At 32.3% G+C, this 17434-nt stretch overlaps 1 protein-coding gene across 1 annotated transcript in view; it reads left to right on the top strand.

Annotated features, from left to right (window-relative positions):
- Positions 1–17434, top strand: part of LOC134265519 (uncharacterized) — a gene marked incomplete at its 3' end in the record, with an annotated part of 38676 nt that overhangs the window by 8430 nt on the left and 12812 nt on the right. Inside the window, exons 4-8 of the mRNA XM_062747739.1 lie at positions 10052–10284; positions 14108–14257; positions 15809–15893; positions 16189–16234; positions 17187–17267. Of these exons, the coding sequence (XP_062603723.1) occupies positions 10052–10284; positions 14108–14257; positions 15809–15893; positions 16189–16234; positions 17187–17267 (595 nt within the window). The remainder of the gene's footprint in view (positions 1–10051; positions 10285–14107; positions 14258–15808; positions 15894–16188; positions 16235–17186; positions 17268–17434) is intronic.

Here is a 17434-nt window from a genome sequence, read left to right on the forward strand (position 1 = left end):
TGTTGGGTGTCTTGTAATATCAAATGCTGAGACTTGCACTTTGTTGTTTTGCACCAAAAGAAAAGCTACTGTACTTTTTTGACTTACTAGACTTAATTTGACCTTTTTAGATGTAAGGCAAGATTAATATAACCATACTGGTACTTTATTTTCTCCTGGTGAAATAAGAGGAAAATGATCATTATCTATTTTGCCTATGACAGGATATGATCTTTAATAAAAATAGAACACACCAAAAATATTCATTTTGAAATAACATTTTGTTTCAAATTCTGTACAAAACTTGATCATTTTCAAGGAAATGCTATCTTATGTACATAGATAAGAAATATATAGGTAAAAAAAAATACAATACAGATGAGTTCATAAAGTATTGATAGGGAAGTAAAATTTTTGACATCCCCTATGCCCTACCTAACGAATGTAACGATTACTTACAACAGTTGACATGCTATCATTGCAAATATTTATTGTATGTAATCTCGTAACATAGAGACTGGTTGTGTGAATGCGAGACATTCACCAAGTCTCAGGCATCTTTGGTTGCTAGATTTTTGTCTTTTCATTCAAAGATGAAATATTTTGTAGGACTTTATGTTCCCTTTCAAATTTTTGTTTGATGAAAAGTATTCCTGACCTTTCTAAGCTCATTACATACCAAGGAGAACTGAGTTACATGTTGGATATGCCATGGATATCCTAATTCTGTGCCTCTTATATCTATATACAACATAATTTAATATGGATACTTGAGGATCAATTTTGGCCACCTGTTTATTACATGTCATGCTTAGAAAAATTAAAACCAAGTACTGACAATGCATTGGGTTTTCCTATGAGTATCTTTGAAAAAATGCAAAGTACAACTACATGTTCTATTAAAACTTTTAATCAGATCTTAAGAACTTTTACTTGCATCTTTTAGGAATAAACGAGCATTTGAAATGTCAATTATGCCAGTATTCTATACTGGAGAGAGGGAAAGCTTGTTTTATGTACATGTATTTGTGAAAATTTTAATTCAAATATTTATGAAATGTGTCATCCTTTGGCACAAAGAATCCCAGTTGGCATGAATAATGAAAGTAGAGAGATGTCATTAATATATGGCTATAAATAAAGTTGTAACTTAGGTGGTAGTTCAGGGAGAATTTGTCAAGCCTGATTGTTGCAGGGATTTTTTGTGACTATCTCATTAGCATTAATTCATTTGTAACATGTTAATCTTTTGAGTAGAAACAGATTGAGTCATGGTGTTCCATAGAATGGACTTAAATATTTCTTGGAAGACTATGTAGCCAAGTTTTTGTTTTGTGCATTATAAATTCAACATGATGAGGCTCTTTATCAGTAAAATTGCCAAAGATGAATTTTCATGCACCCATAATGATAGAGTCATGTGCATGTTCTTTTTACTCTGTCTGTGTGCAAAAAGTTTAATCTTTACCATAGCTTTTGATTACCCATGGCTTTCATATCTTGCATGTGTATTTTTGAATGACAATTAAGACCTCTCCTTGGGTACCAATACTTTTGACCTCTTTACCTTGACCTTGGATTTTGACCCAATTTTGACAAAAAAATGACCTAGGTTAACTTTGGCAATAACTTTTGAATGGTTGAAGAAAGGACTTTTCATACTTCATAAGCACATTCCTTGGGGACCTGAATAAATTTGACCCTTTGACCTTGACCTCAGAGCTTTAAAAACACTTTTGCCATAACAATTGAATGTTAGGTACTATAGCTGTCATATTTCACTTATTTAATTCTAGTGACATAAGGCCTTCTTTTGGGCACCATTAATTTTGACCTTTTCACTTTGACCTTAGAGAATGACCTACTTTAAAAACCTTAACATTTGCCATAATTTTAATTGGTTGGTGCTTTCACTGAACTAGTCCATATTAACTGCATGGATATTTATGGACTTTAATGGAATTGCAATAAAAATCATAATCCCAGTGCCTGATATTCTGAGAATATATGAATTTTCAAGGCAACATATATAAAGATTCATGACATTCTTTATTTTATAATTCCCTTCCTTGTTCTATTTTAAAGATTCAGATTTTAAGACAAAAATCTTAATTCATGCAATGTGTGCCATACATTATGCGAATGGTTTTACTCCAAATATTTTTTTCCTTGAAAAGTTGTAAATATTTATAACATCTGGTTGACAAAAATGTAGCATTATAATGTTACCTCAGGGAAATAATGATTGGGAAAAAAATCTTAATCTTGTGAAATAAAATGTATTTACAGTGTCTTTAAGTATTTCTTAAAGTGCATCTTATAATTCTAAAGTTATAATATTTTTAAAGGAAAATATTTTTAAGTTCTCTTTCAAGTTGAAGTCCTGATAGAAATACTTTGATTCAGGACTTGTCTCCTTGCAGACTGTCTTCAAAATGATTATGTCTCCGAGGGCCTTATCAGGGACATCTGAGAGTTTTCTGTTGTCAGTCTTTTGTAGTCTATCTAAAAATTATATCATACCGAGGTATATAAAAAAAGACAGGCAGTAAATCAAAAACAAATTCCACTGCCTCATTCACCGGCGAGAATTAGCACACACTTGTCAGGAAGAGGACCATCTGCATATTAAATTTTTTTATCAGTAAATACCTGTATATAAAGTAAAGAAGTAAATTTGTATAGGTTATTTGTAAGGCTTTTGTTCTGTTTTTCCTGTCAGGTATGCAAATAATCCCGTATTTGAACATCATGTTCATGGTACGTTAAACAGACTTACTATGTAGAAAACTGTGAATAAAAGTTATCTTAGAATATGAATGGAAGAAATCAGGCATATGCACACTTTTGATCATGTTGATCAGTTTATTCCCCTTTTTTGCAGTTAAAGAAATATTAATGTGCATAAAAAATGTTGACATTTCCTTGCAGAAGTTTTTTCAAAGTCAGTGAACATGTCTGATAATTATTTTTATGAATTAAACAAAATTCATGTACATTTGAATGAAAAATAAAAATAGGAAAGAATTTTTAATGTAGAACGTACAATAAAATAATTTACAGGCTTGATTACTAGAAAGCAATTATTTTGTAGATTTGATTTGTTTATATATACTTTTTGTATTTTGTACTTGAATATTTTATTTTTTTTGATAATAAATACCTATTCGACAATTAATTCTACTGTCATGTTTCGGGAGGACGTGTTTTTGTTTGGTTAGGATTATCAAGGTTTTATAAAGAAAACTAAGGATAAAATGATTTGATGAATTAGAAATTAATGAGTGGCACTTATGAGAAACCTGGGCAGGACATTGGGCAGAGGTTAGACAAATTATAGGCTGTTGTTTTTCCTCGTATAAAATTAACACAGGAATTGTTTTCCAGCAGTCCCTTTTATTTCTATATCTGTGTTAATGATTCTTTGACATTCATTATACATGGATAAGAATTTTAAGTGCTGTATGAAATTAACCAATATAATAAAGAATATGAAAAGAAACGTTTCAGTAAGTAACCTTGAGAAAATTTTCAATTTTTTAAACTAGCTTACGATATTACAGATACATCGATCGAGACAATATTGTTTGTAAAATTAGTGGATCCAGTTTGTTATAATTTGTTACGATAAATCAGTTTTTTAAAACTTTGTCAATAAACTTTATGAAGAAATTAGAATATATAAAACAAAAGAAAATTAATGGCACTTTTTGAATGTTTTCATTCTATTGACAAAGGAGCTAAATTAGTTTAAAAGACATATAATTCTAGTCTCAAGTTTTCACAAGAAATTATCATTTCAGATAATCAGTTTGGTTTTTCCCTTCGTAAAGTAAAATATAGTAAAATATGTGTTCAGATAACAATAAAATGTTGTTTTTGTGTAATAAAAATAAATTTCTTAGTAAACATTTATTTGAACAATCAATCATGGATAAAATTATCCCGATATTGACATTTATTTTGTTTTTGAGCACTTAAATTATACACTTCTACCCAATTGTATCTCAGTCCTCTTTTAAATAGGTTAAATAGGTCCTGTATTGTGTGTTAGAATGAATGTTATCAGGTCTTAGTTGTACTGCAATAATATCTAACAAGGAACATTCACACCTATTCAATCTCGTAAAAAGATCAATTAGAGTTAATCAGTTAGTGGGCTGAAAAGACTGAATAGTATCGATGAAATGTAAATTGAGTACAATGTTTAAATATCTGTCTTTTTTAAGTTGGGGATTTGTGATTGATTGAGATTGAAGGAGTAATGATTTGTATGTCAAATATTTGTGTCAAGTTACGGACAGCCCTCGGCTATTAGGGATTCCTATCGGAGATTTACATCTTTACATTCTGTTGACTGTGGCATCCGAAATTTCACGGTACTAAATTTCTCACATGACTGTGTTTCTAAGTCTCCTGTCTTTCAACTGAAGTTGAGATGTTGGGAATTTCTTTCAGAATTTGAATTTAAATAAAAGTCGATGATTAATATTTATATTTTGTGCAAAAATAGATTTTGAATATAAAATGCAAGAGATCAGTTATGGAAATAAGTAAAATTTTGACTACCTGTGCATCCTTTTAGATAAAGACAAAGTTAGCATGCATGTATGTATATAATAGACATGTCTAGCTTAATTACATGTACAGTTACCAGTTTTAGCGATTTAGATTAGCAGTTTTGGAGATTTTGTATGTCCATTCCAATTCAACCAAGCCAATCAAGACCAAAGATTCCTATTCATGTGTATATAGGAGTGTTCTTGTTACAGTTTTTATGAAGCCTTTTTATGAATTTTTAAAAATATTCTTTTGTTTTTAAAATGTCTCTTTTCATTATTGCAAAGAAGTTGTATGTCTATTGGATTCTGCTTGTGACCTCACCAAGTTTGGGTTAATAATAGGAATAGATGATGTCATTAATTCATGCTGATGATGTCACCATATCATTTTTAATAAGCAACTATTATTTTTTATATAAAACTCAAACAATGTTACAGTTACCAAGTTTATTATATACAAAACACATATTGGATCATGGGGACTGACAACTGACTTACAATGTGTTTGAAGACCTGAGTAACATAACATACAAACATATAATCTTTAAACTTGACAGCCAACCTCTATCTCCAGGACAATTGGTAAAAGATAGGCTATAAATGAAAAAGCATACTTATATATACATGGTTATAAGAATCAAACAAGTTTTTTAAACATAAAGAATGCACAGTGTTAGATGACAATTTGTTTTAAAATACAAATGTAGTAAACAAACATACATATAGAAAACACACACATTAACACCCAGGAGAAAACTTGGGGATTATTGGTTAAAATATGGAAATTTTCAAAAAGGTTTTATCGTCTTTTCATTACAATCATTACCATGTATGGGACGCGCTTCTGTATATTCAGTTTAGATATCATATTGAAGGACTAAGTGTGTCTTAAAAAGTACATAATTGCTGTAAAAGCTACAAAAGTGTAAACCATAAAAAGAAGCTATTTTATTAAGCCAATACCTTGATAAAATATATCATTTCCCTTGTATTTGAAGTCTCTTTTCCATATGATATAACATACAGATTTTATATTTAAACAGCCAACCTATCTTTTTAATTGAACAAAATTTAAATCACAAGACTTTGCCCCATTTGTTTCTCAATGGTCATTTATCATTTTGTTGATCATGATGCTTGTTTCTTATTCTTTTTGGAGCAAAAAAATAAAATAAAATAAAAACTTAAAAACTATAAAAAAAGTTCATTTATAACTGAATTATTTGTAATAAAATGAAATATATTGACATCACGGCACATTTAACAATGGAGTGTGACAGCAATCAGATTTCAGATGGTAATAGGTTTTTTGTAATGAGGCCGATATTCCTTGACACCTTTATATACACATCAGTCTATATATATATATATCTGTATATAATATCACCAAAAGATAATAATTTTGATGCTATTCATCAGTCTCTGTTATTGTTAAAAATTTTGAACATGAAATGTGGTGTTCATTATTTTTTTATTACCCTTTTGTTCAGTTTCTCATTTTGTATTTTAGACTTTATGACAATTTGTTTTCAAATGGTCACAAAATCATTCATAATATCAGTGGTCAACTTCAATGTGTTTTTTTGTTTGGGTAATGTTAACACCCCAAAGAAAAGGACTTTGCTGTGCTAAAACCAGATTTTCATCTAACACAAGAGGCTCAATTCTCTTTCATTAAATAGCATTTTATTGTATATGAGTCACTTAATGCTTTTGTAGGTTCTGTGTTTCAAACCAGAAATTTGAGACTTGCTAGAAATAAGGTCATTCCAAGTTTGTTTTTTCCCTGTGTTTAGCCCATGTACACTTTGGTTTTTGAGCCCCCCCCCCCCCTCACACACACACACACAAGTCAAAAGTCCAGAAATTGAACTATTTGTTGGAAACCTCTGAATTCTTTCAATTTCTTCCAAATCTATCAAGCTTTATAATATTTGGCATTTATCACCTTCATTTGCAAATAACCATCTTTCTGAGTACACAGCAATGTAACTTAATGGTGTTCAGTTAGAGCAAGTGTCTAATGTATCAAGGGGAAAAAATGTTATATTATCTACATTGAAAGCCTTAATAAAAGGATGAACTAAAGAAGATCTCTAGACAGTGTGATACAATATGTATAGATGTTATCAACTTTTGTCACACCTTGTTGGTGCAGACCTGCACCCCGACTTGTCGAGTACTTTAAATCTTACCCAGTGATTGGAAAGAGAATGATGTTCCTGGGTTCACTAGGTTATCTGACAGAGATGTCATCCAGTGGATCGATCCAGGTTTTTTGTCAATGGAAGTGGGACGCAATGTCTGTAGGCTAGGGTATGAAATAACCTGCATCGGTATTGGCCAAATATAGAATCCACACCTGTTGTTCAATTTGCTCAATTAAAAGGGAAAAGAAAAAATTTTGTTAATGTCTGTTTAAAACTCTGACAGTAGCATTGGGTGGAAAAAGAGACCATATTTGATTTGATTTTATTTCCTGATTTTATTTTCACCTTAAAGGTTCTGATTTTCTTGGTGTAGTGATTTTGTGGCCAGTTAACCCATCTATTGCTTCAGTTTATTAAAAGCTTTGTATTTTCTTATATTAACATTTCCAATGTCTTTGTCCAAGATAAAATTACAATTAGTAAATGTACTTTATTTCTACATAAATCTACTGGTTCATCGATAGGCAAGGTTAAAAAAAATCCCATGCGGGGCGGGACAATTAGAGACAGAAGTGGGGCTTAGAGCACATGGATTGGTGGAATCAAGAGCAAGTAAATTTAAGGAATAACTGTCAAATTTTTGGTTTCATGACGATCATGATCAATCGATTGGCTTGTGTGATAATTTTATGCATAAACGTTTGCCTTCAGCATTTATGCAAATTATCACGCAAACTACACGATTGATCACATCATGAAACCCCAAAAAAAATGACAGTTATTCCGTAAATACATGTATCTTTAATCCTTAAGACGTTGTTGAATGAAAAAATACAGCAAAATGAGAATACTTTGTGGATTAGGTTAATTGGTTAAAATGATGGTAGATGCTTCAGTTACCATTGAGAGTGTTTCAGATTGGGTTGTATGATTTTGGAATTTTTTTTTCAATGAAATCAAGGGTAACATACATGTACATTTAAAATTTCATGAAGTAGCTAGTATTAGTTAAGTATTTTACATGACAGTTTATATTCCTGTATATAATTGATTTTTTTATGACGATGTGTCATCTGTCTCCACTATGAGGATGTACGATACCGTTAAGCTGCCTGTATAACACAGGTATGTGGCCATTGATTAGAAACCAGTGTAGATTTCCCATTAATAATCAAAGTCCTGATAGATTTTATCTACACACACATAATTGACTTATTGGGCAGGGGGAACTTAATGGTCTGAGGCAGAAAAGATTTTGGATACCTTTATCATAGAAACTTCCTGTTCTTTATGGTTCAGTATCTGAAGGAAAATGATAAAGAGCCAAAGGGTCGCAAGTGTCAATTCCTCCATACATCGCAGCTACCTCAATATAGAAAGTTCTCTGTGGCCTCTCCATTAGTTTCTCAGTCTAGGTAATTGTCAATGGCTCGATTTAGTCCAAATTGATTAATTTATGCTATAAAAGGCTTATGTTAAGGCCCGTTTCATAAATAGAGCCTTATTAATTTTCATGAAAATTCAGTCTTTTCTACAATGAACCCATTACCCAGGTGTGTAACAAATGGCCATACATCTTGGTGTGTGACCTTCTTGATTCACTGGAAGTAGAAAGGTGTGTGATTGAAAGTAATTTCCCCATTAGGATAGATATCTACTGAAAGAAACACATTAAAATTTAACCAGGGCATAAGGTATTGAGCCTGAGAATTTTCTGAACTAATGGGTTCCTATATCTCTGTAATATTTAATGACCCGGTTATATGTGATATCAATAGACTAACTGCAAAAATCACTTCATTATATCAGTTATTCCCAAGACCCATTTAACTTTTTATTTGAACTTATTGATGACACAATATATGTCAGTTTGTTATAGATAGAAGTTCACAGAACCTTTTTTGTTGTTTTTCTGTGTTCGGTAAAAAGTCCCCTTGTCCTTGCTGTATTTGAAGTAAGGTGTTGATCATGAAGATGTGTGGCAAACTGTTGCTGGGGTCCTTCTTGTTTGCACATGTATATGAGTGAGATGTTAATGAAAATATTATAGCATGTTATATAGATTTGGATGTTATCTGCTTTCAGATTCTTTGAAACCTTCACAAGAATTAAGATCAATTTTATATAAAGTCTGGCAAAAAAGATTGAACCTTAAAGTCTTAATAATCTTTATTGATAACCATGCAATTCTGCTGTGGAAAAACAATCATCTTGTTTCCTGGACACTTTTAAAATTACTTCACTTAAAGGTTAATATAGTGATTAAGGAATGATTGAACTAAAGGACCACTTTAACAGTGTCTTCTAAAAAGACATTAGAGCATGCAGTGCCGTGCAACAAGGATTAGAAGAATTGCAAACTAACTTATGTACCATACTCAAAGTCAATTCTTGCACAAGTCTCTTCATTTATAAAGAATGAAGTTTTCCGGGGACAGATTGCTGCAGGAGGTTTTATTGATTTCTGTTATTGACACGTATCCAGTTATTACTGTCCTGTGAGATATTTTATGGACCAACTTTAAAGTTTTCTTGTTTAATGTATTTGTCCAGTACCTAGCAATGAACAAGTGGCCTCTGTTTTTTATATCTGTTTAATGTTGACACAGACTTTTCTCTCTAAAAATGCCAGTACTGTACCAAGAGATATAAACCTGGTTGTTTGGAAAAGTCCTACTTCTAGTTTCACATGGTGGTGATGCTCAAGATCTTGCATTTCAAGATTTAAATATTTGTTATAATTAGTCAACTTCACGCAAACTTTAAATAATTCTAACAAGCAATTACTGTTTACCCACTTATTTTTGAAGGTGTATTATCAACAGTTCTACTAAATATTTGATCATTTATCTCACTTTAAAATCTGTACTGAGTGTTGACTATTTGAGTCTTATAATGGTAAAAATTGCAGGCTGATATCCGTTAAATATACAAATATTTTAGTAAGGTAGAGGGTTTTTAAATGGCAGTATTGACATATATATTGGGATTCATTCATGGAGAATGGGCCACCTTGCTAAACCTTAAATAGGATCTGTGAAGGCTATTGTAGAACTGCCAATCCCTCACTGATCCTTCCAAAAGTGGATGACTTCTCTTGGCCTCGCGTCAACAGAGCTAGTCTTATCCACAGAAACTTTAACTGTTCTGAAAGAATTTGATCTAATTACTGTGAACATTTGAAACTTAGATAAAAGATAATTACTCAACACAACATTTAAAGGCATATTTTAAGATTGCTATTAAAAGAGAGTGAAACAAATTGTGTAATTTTAAAGAATTCATCAATTATTACAATTGCTTAATAGTCAGGTATCTTTTAATGGTCAAAGGGAAATAACTCTCTTTTTTCTTTGTCAGGAATCTAGCAGACGTCAATAATGACAACCTTTTAAATGTTGGTGAGTTCATGGTAGCTGTGCATCTCATCAATGGAGTTCTCAGAGGAAGACTGGTTCCAAAAGTTTTACCAGAGAACGTCACTGTCACAGAACAAGCTGAGGTGCCAGTTGAGGTCCCCTCAGCCTCGGAAAAGGAGGCGTACAACAAAGTGTTCCAGAAATATGACCAATCAGGAAAGGGGTTTATTACTGGTAAGGTCAAAGGTTGAAAAAAAAAGGGTTACCTTAATAATTGTTGTAGTCCTATGAATTGCAATCATTGTGAAATTTATGGATATTTATACCCCACGCAACTAGTTGCGGGAGGTATAATGTTTTTGACTGATAAGAAATGGAAATTAGTCATCAAAGTCTGTCAGTCAGTCCTCTTTTTAATCAACTAGTTGCGGGAGGTATAATGTTTTTGACCCGTCCGTCAGTCAGTCAGTCAGTCAGTCAGTCGGTCAGTCAGTCAGTCAGTCCGTCAGTCAGTCCTCTTTTTTTTGTCAGCGCAACTCCTCATAAACCGCTGGACAGAATTTCGTCAAACTTTGCAGGTATTTAGGACACAATGTGTAGATGTGCATATTACTAGGAAATTCCATTCCATTATTTCTGAATTTCCGCACTTTTTAACTTAGGCATTTGGCCATACCTTGAATATAGAGATGAACAGTTTGTCAGCGCAACTCCTCATAAACCGCTGCACAGAATTTCGTCAAACTTTGCAGGTATTTAGGACACAATGTGTAGATATGCATATTACCAGGAAATTCCGATTCCGTTATTTTTCCAGGAATTTCCTCACTTTTTAACTTAGGCATTTGGCCATACCTTGAATATACAGATGAACAGATTGTCAGCGCAACTCCTCATAAACCGCTGCACAGAATTTCGTCAAACTTTGCAGGTACTTAGGACACAATGAGAGATGTGCATATTACCAGGAAATTCGATTCCGTTAGAATGTAGCACTTTTTAACTTAGGCATTTGGCCATACCTTGAACATAGAGATGAACAGTTTGTCAGCGCAACTCCTCATAAACCGCTGCATATAACTTAGGCATTTGGCCATACCTTGAACATAGAGATGAACAGTTTGTCAGCGCAACTCCTCATAAACCGCTGCACAGAATTTCGTCAAACTTTGTCGATATTTAGGACACAATATGTTGATGTACATATTACCAGGAAATTCCGATTCCTTTATTTTTCCAGGAATTTCCACACTTTCCAACTTAGACTTTTTGGCCATATTTAGAATATAGAGATGAACAGTTTGTTAGCACCACTCCTCTTAAACTGTTGTTCATAGTTTCTTATATCCCAAAGAGTTTTGCCTATTATTCAAGAAAATTTCTCCCCCCCCCCCCCCCCCCCCCCCCCCCACCACCACTTCAAATTAATGTTTGGATTTGTATAATGCCAAGAAATTTTTATTCCATTACTTATCTAGAAACTTCATTCCACATTAAAATGTCCTCATATGTAAGACATTTTGATGTAAAGATTTTTTTTGCAATTACTGCCCTTTTTGATCTATACTATATATTTAAAGTGCACTGTGCCTTTCATTATGTGTTTCCCCGTCAAGTTTTGGGGGAGCGTGGGGTATTTAGCTCACTTTTTCTTTCATTTGTCACGCAACTCCTCATAAACCGCTGCACAGAAAAACTTTGCAGGTATTTAGGACACAATGTGTAGATGTGCATATTACCAGGAAATTCCGATTCCATTATTTTTGCGGGAATTTCCGCACTTTTTAACTTAGGCATTTGGCCATACCTTGAATATAGAAATGAACAGTTTGTCAGCACAACTCCTCATAAACCGCTGCACAGAATTTCGTCAAACTTTGCAGATATTTAGGACACAATATGTAGATGTGCATATTACCAGGAAATTCCGATTCCCTTATTTTTTCCGGGAATTTCCGCACTTTTAACTTAGACATTTGTCCATACCTTGAATATAGAGATGAACAGTTTGTCAGCACAACTCCTCATAAACCGCTGCACAGAATTTCGTCAAACTTTGCAGGTATTTAGAACACAATGTGTAGATGTGCATATTACCAGGAAATTATTCCTTTATTTTTTAAGGGAAGCACTTTTAACTTAGGCATTTGGCCATATATATAGAGATGAACTGTTTGTCAGCGCAACTCCTCATAAACCGCTGCGCAGAATTTCGTCAAACTTTGCAAATATTTAGGACACAATGTGTAGATGTGCATATTACCAGGTAATTCCGATTCCTTTATTTTTCCGGGAATTTCCGCACTTTTTAACTTAGGCATTTGGGCATACCTTGAATATAGAAATGAACAGTTTGTCAGCACAACTCCTCATAAACCGCTGCGCAGAATTTCGTCAAACTTTGCAGATATACAGGACACAATATGTAGATGTGCATATTACCAGGAAATTCCGATTCCATTACCAAATTTAAAGACTTTTAACTTAGACATTTGTCCATACCTTGAATATAGAGATGAACAGTTTGTCAGCACAACTCCTCATAAACGGCTGCACAGAATTTCGTCAAACTTTGCAGGTATTTAGAACACAATGTGTAGATGTGCATATTACCAGGAAATTCCGATTCCTTTATTTTTTACGGGAATTTCCGCACTTTTAACTTAGACATTTGGCCATACCTTGAATATAGAGATGAACAGTTTGTCAGCGCAACTCCTCATAAACCGCTGCACAGAATTTCGTCAAACTTTGCAGATATTTAGGACACAATGTGTAGATGTGCATATTACCAGGTAATTCCGATTCCTTTATTTTTCCGGGAATTTCCGAACTTTTAACTAAGGCATTTGGCCATACCTTGAATATAGAGATGAACAGTTTATCAGTGCAACTCCTCATAAACCGCTGCGCAGAATTTCGTCAAACTTTGCAGATATTTAGGACACAATAGGTAGATGTGCATATTACAAGGAAATTCCGATTCCTTTATTTTTTCGGGAATTTCCGCACTTTTCACTAGGCATTTGGCCACACCTTGAATATAGAGATGAACAGTTTGTCAGCGCAATTCCTCATAAACCGCTGTGCCTTTCATTAAATGTGTTTCACCGTCAAGTTATGGGGGAGCGTGGGGTATGTGAGCTAGCTCACTTTTTCTTTCATTATAATAATTCTTAATAGAAGATTGAAAGTTTAGTAAATTATCCTCTTTTTGGAAGACAATCCATTATCTTTTTTAGACCCTTTGCAGAACTAGTCATTGGCCACCATATATAACAAAAAAAAAAAGAGAAAAAGTAATTAAGAAAAACACTACCAGAAAAAAAAAAGAATTACCATGAACCCTCCAATCATGCTTTTTATAAAAAGCAATTGAGAGTATTAATCTTCAAAAATCCCCAAAAGAAGATACTTCTATCTTAACCCTTAATAGTGTGGTCTATCGGATAACTTAACAGTTATTGTCTGGAGGTAATAAAATGGTCTAGACATCCAAAAATTCACGATAAGCAAGCATTTAACACTTTAAGTCAATTAAGCTTTAAACATAGACTAGTGTGAAATTGTATGTGTTGAATAATATTTCCTAAGGAGATATTTTCTTGTACTAGTAATTTGATGTATTTACACTTCATTGTGTGATTACTTTTCTTTGTCTAAAAATATTTTGACAAATCCATGAGTGAGAATATCTAAGTTGGTTCAATATTGAATTAAAACATCATCCTACACATAAGCCATGAATGACTGTGTAAAGTAGACACATAGTCTTTAAGAACCCTACTCTTAGGAGTTTAAATTTTCCCCTAGATGTCAAATTCCAACGATAGAAGAAAAATTAATGATCTGGAGATCATAAAATTTTAAACATTGTGAAAATCAAGTTTCAATAGTAGATAGAAAAAATAATTTGGCCATTTAATAAAACCCATGCATGCTTATTGGAGGCAAATGCACATCTCTCAAAAATAGAAAATTTAATGATTTGTAGTATACCATCTTCTTGATTCTTAAAAAGGAAATTAAATAATATGGTTATTTTCTTCAATAACAGGTGAAGATGCAGTTGAAATTTTCAAGGAGTCTAAGCTGGAATCGGAGAAGCTGGCCTCGGTTTGGGATTGGAGTGACCTAAATAGAGATGGACAGTTGAGCAGTGATGAATGGCTTGTTGCCTGCCACCTCCTTAGATATTTAAAAAGTGGTTAGTTATTATTTCTGTCAATAAAGTCTATATGTGTTGCTCTGACCTCAGTCTGATTAAAATCTCACTTTTCACTAGCTCATTTATTATATTTGTCAAGTGTCCATCAGAATAAAGCAGTTAATGGAATAAACTTTGATTTTAATCAGACTGCAGGAACCTTTATATTTTATCAGATTTCTTATAAATTCTACCAAATTGCTAATTAATGTCATTGCTTTTTTTTCTGTGTTTCACAGTGCAAAAAGTTACACTCAGGTGCCAAAAAGAAAAAAGAAAGATATAAAACTTGCATTTTTAAACCATTTTAAATGTTCTCTCTAACATTTTGTCATTGTGAAGTTACAACTCAGACGTACACATATGCATATACACTTGTAGTATATACACCAATATAAGAGAAACAAATGCGGAATATGAAGTGAATTTGGGGGAAATTTAAAATAAGTTTATCTCAGTTTAAATTGTCTTCAAACCCTTACACATTTTTAAAAAACTAAAATTCTAAAACTTTTACTTCAAATATAATAATTATTTTCAAAAAGAGTTGATATTGATTTGAATGTATAAACATGGACAAAACATTCAAGCTACATGTACCAGGGTATATTGATTATTAGAAAACTCCTTGAATCAATACAATCACACATACATATGTACAACAAATAATGTTTAAGGAAATCCTTGGTACTTTATTCATTGTAATGCCATAAAATGGTAAATGAAGAGAGAAGCAGGCCCTATAAGTTATCTAACTAATCACTTTGACAGCATTATTGGTTATGTCTAGCTTGATGTAAACGTATTGACAAATTAATCCAATGAATGGAAATTCATAATCAATACTTTCAGGGGGTTATAGATTTTCACTAGATAAAAGTAACTCAAGGTTTAGTGGGATCATTATTAGAATTCAGTTTTATGAAAATTTGGTAAGAATTTATCCTTTGGTTTTTTGTGATTATTGATTTTTTTGTAAGTAGAAAAAAATATTTATAGTGGATAAGCTATCAAACTTTTTACTTTGGCACTAAATGGATTTTTTTACATCATAAAAAATATGTACCGGTTTTCTGTAAATTTAGAAAAAAAAAACATCAATTAGAATTTATTAAATATGTCAAAATTAAAAATTAAAAAGATTTTTCTTCAAAAAATAAATTTTGTTTATATAGACATTCATTCTTAAGTAATTTTCAAATCATTTATCAGGTAAATGAATGCCTTAATGATTTTCAGTTGCTAACATGATATAAATTTACGCTTCGATGTTGTTTCATCACAATTTATCAATTTTCATTGTCCAGAGTTTAAAGTCTTACACATTATAAATAGTTGGATTTGAGGCTTATCATTGCAGAATCTGCCTCCATTAAATGTTTAAACCCTTTATCAAACAAAGGCATCAAACATTTCATTAGAATTAAATAGAGGGGTTCATGACACAGGACAGATATATGCAGTTTGTTTTTATTGACAAACTAAAAAAAATATTCAAGTTTGTGCAGATTTGGGTGAATCATTAATTGGCATGTTTTGTATATCTTGCAGGAAATTCCTTGGATGGTATTGTAAATCCATTTAATGTGGTTCCTCAGAAGGTTTCTCCAAATTCACTTTTGGCCCGAAAAACTAGGTAGGTTTACGTTTTATTTTGCAGCAGTTTGTAATTTTATATTCTGCAGTGACATCCATTATTCAGCATAATTCTATCACAACAATTGATATTTTTGGCATGATAAATTTTTAAAAAAATTCAAATTTAGTGTTACATTTTGAATCGGTAATTTATATTGAATGGTGAGAGATCGGATTTTATAGATGATAAATGTTCATTACCAGTAGGTTTGGTGTCACTTTTGTTCACACTGTTTATATCATTATTCCTTAATGAGCACTTTATATAATGCATAAATTTTTGTAATTTTCAGAATTGAAGAATATGAAAAGCACAAGCAAAGGCTTATGCAGTTGAAGGTATGAAAAACATAACAACTTTGGTCCTTATAAGCAACCCATTGTTCAGAGTTAGCCATCTTTAATTAAACAGATTTGCATGCTAGAACAGTTGACTAAACTGATTTTTAAAAAAGGAGCAAAAAGCCATGACCATAGTGTCTACTTTTTTCAAAGGGACATCATCTGAGTTAGTAAAATTTAGTGAAGATCCATTTTGAAAATTTCAAAAATTAACTATATAAAATAGAAATGAATTAAGGGAAAATATGTACTTTAACTAGCTTTTAGCAATGACATTAATTATGGTAGACTAAATGGAGTTTTAGGGGTTTTGTTTCTAAAGATTGATGTAGTACTCTTGGTATCCATAAATGTTCCAAAGTGTGAAGGGTATGGGAGGCAAGTAAAGTTTTCTAACCAAATCAAATAATAAAATGTGTACAGATACCATAAAAATCCAGAGAAACTTGTAATTGTTTTCAGATGTCATACATAGGGAGCTCTGATCCAATGCCCTTATCCATCAAACTGTGGTCCCAGTAATGTTAGACCAAGTGATCCCCATAGAACTATTTATAGGGTCTTGACCTTTGATGAAAATCTTATTGTCCCTCGAAAGAGTTTTTTGTTTGAACATGGCTGGGTAAAATATGTCTTTGAACCACGAGCTGTTCCAAGTTTTCTCTACATATTTGAACATTGTACTTTGCCTCTCAGTGGGTAAAAACAAATATGGCTTAATGTTCCCAGATGGTCATTTAACTTCTAACTATTGACTTTGGCTATAAAGCTCTTACAGAATAGACAAGCTATTCATATTATCACCAATGTTGCAAGTCCCCCTCTGAAGTAGATATTATTTGAAGACAAAATGACATATTTGTTTTGACCAAAGATTTACAATCTCTTTGAAAACTTATATGACATTTGAAGGGCATGAAGTGCCTGATTTTACAATGTTTTTAAACAGGAAAAGCGAAAAGTACAAATCCAGAGAGAAAGTCAAAGACTAGAGCTGGTGAAAGAAAAGAAACGACTTCAAGAACAATTGGTATGGATTTTTTTATCATTTACATGCATGTTTCAAAATTGGTTCTCATGTGATTCTTTTTTCTTCAGTTTGATTTCTTTTCTGTAATATATTTGGAGAGTAACTTGTACATGCAAGTCAACCTACTACAGATTTTAATGCATTATTAAGAATACATTGATTCCATT

This window comes from Saccostrea cucullata, unplaced genomic scaffold, assembly GCF_032062105.1.
Source record: "Saccostrea cucullata isolate Sc308-1 unplaced genomic scaffold, CSIRO_AGI_Scuc_v1 ctg836, whole genome shotgun sequence".
NCBI lineage: Eukaryota > Metazoa > Mollusca > Bivalvia > Ostreida > Ostreidae > Saccostrea > Saccostrea cuccullata.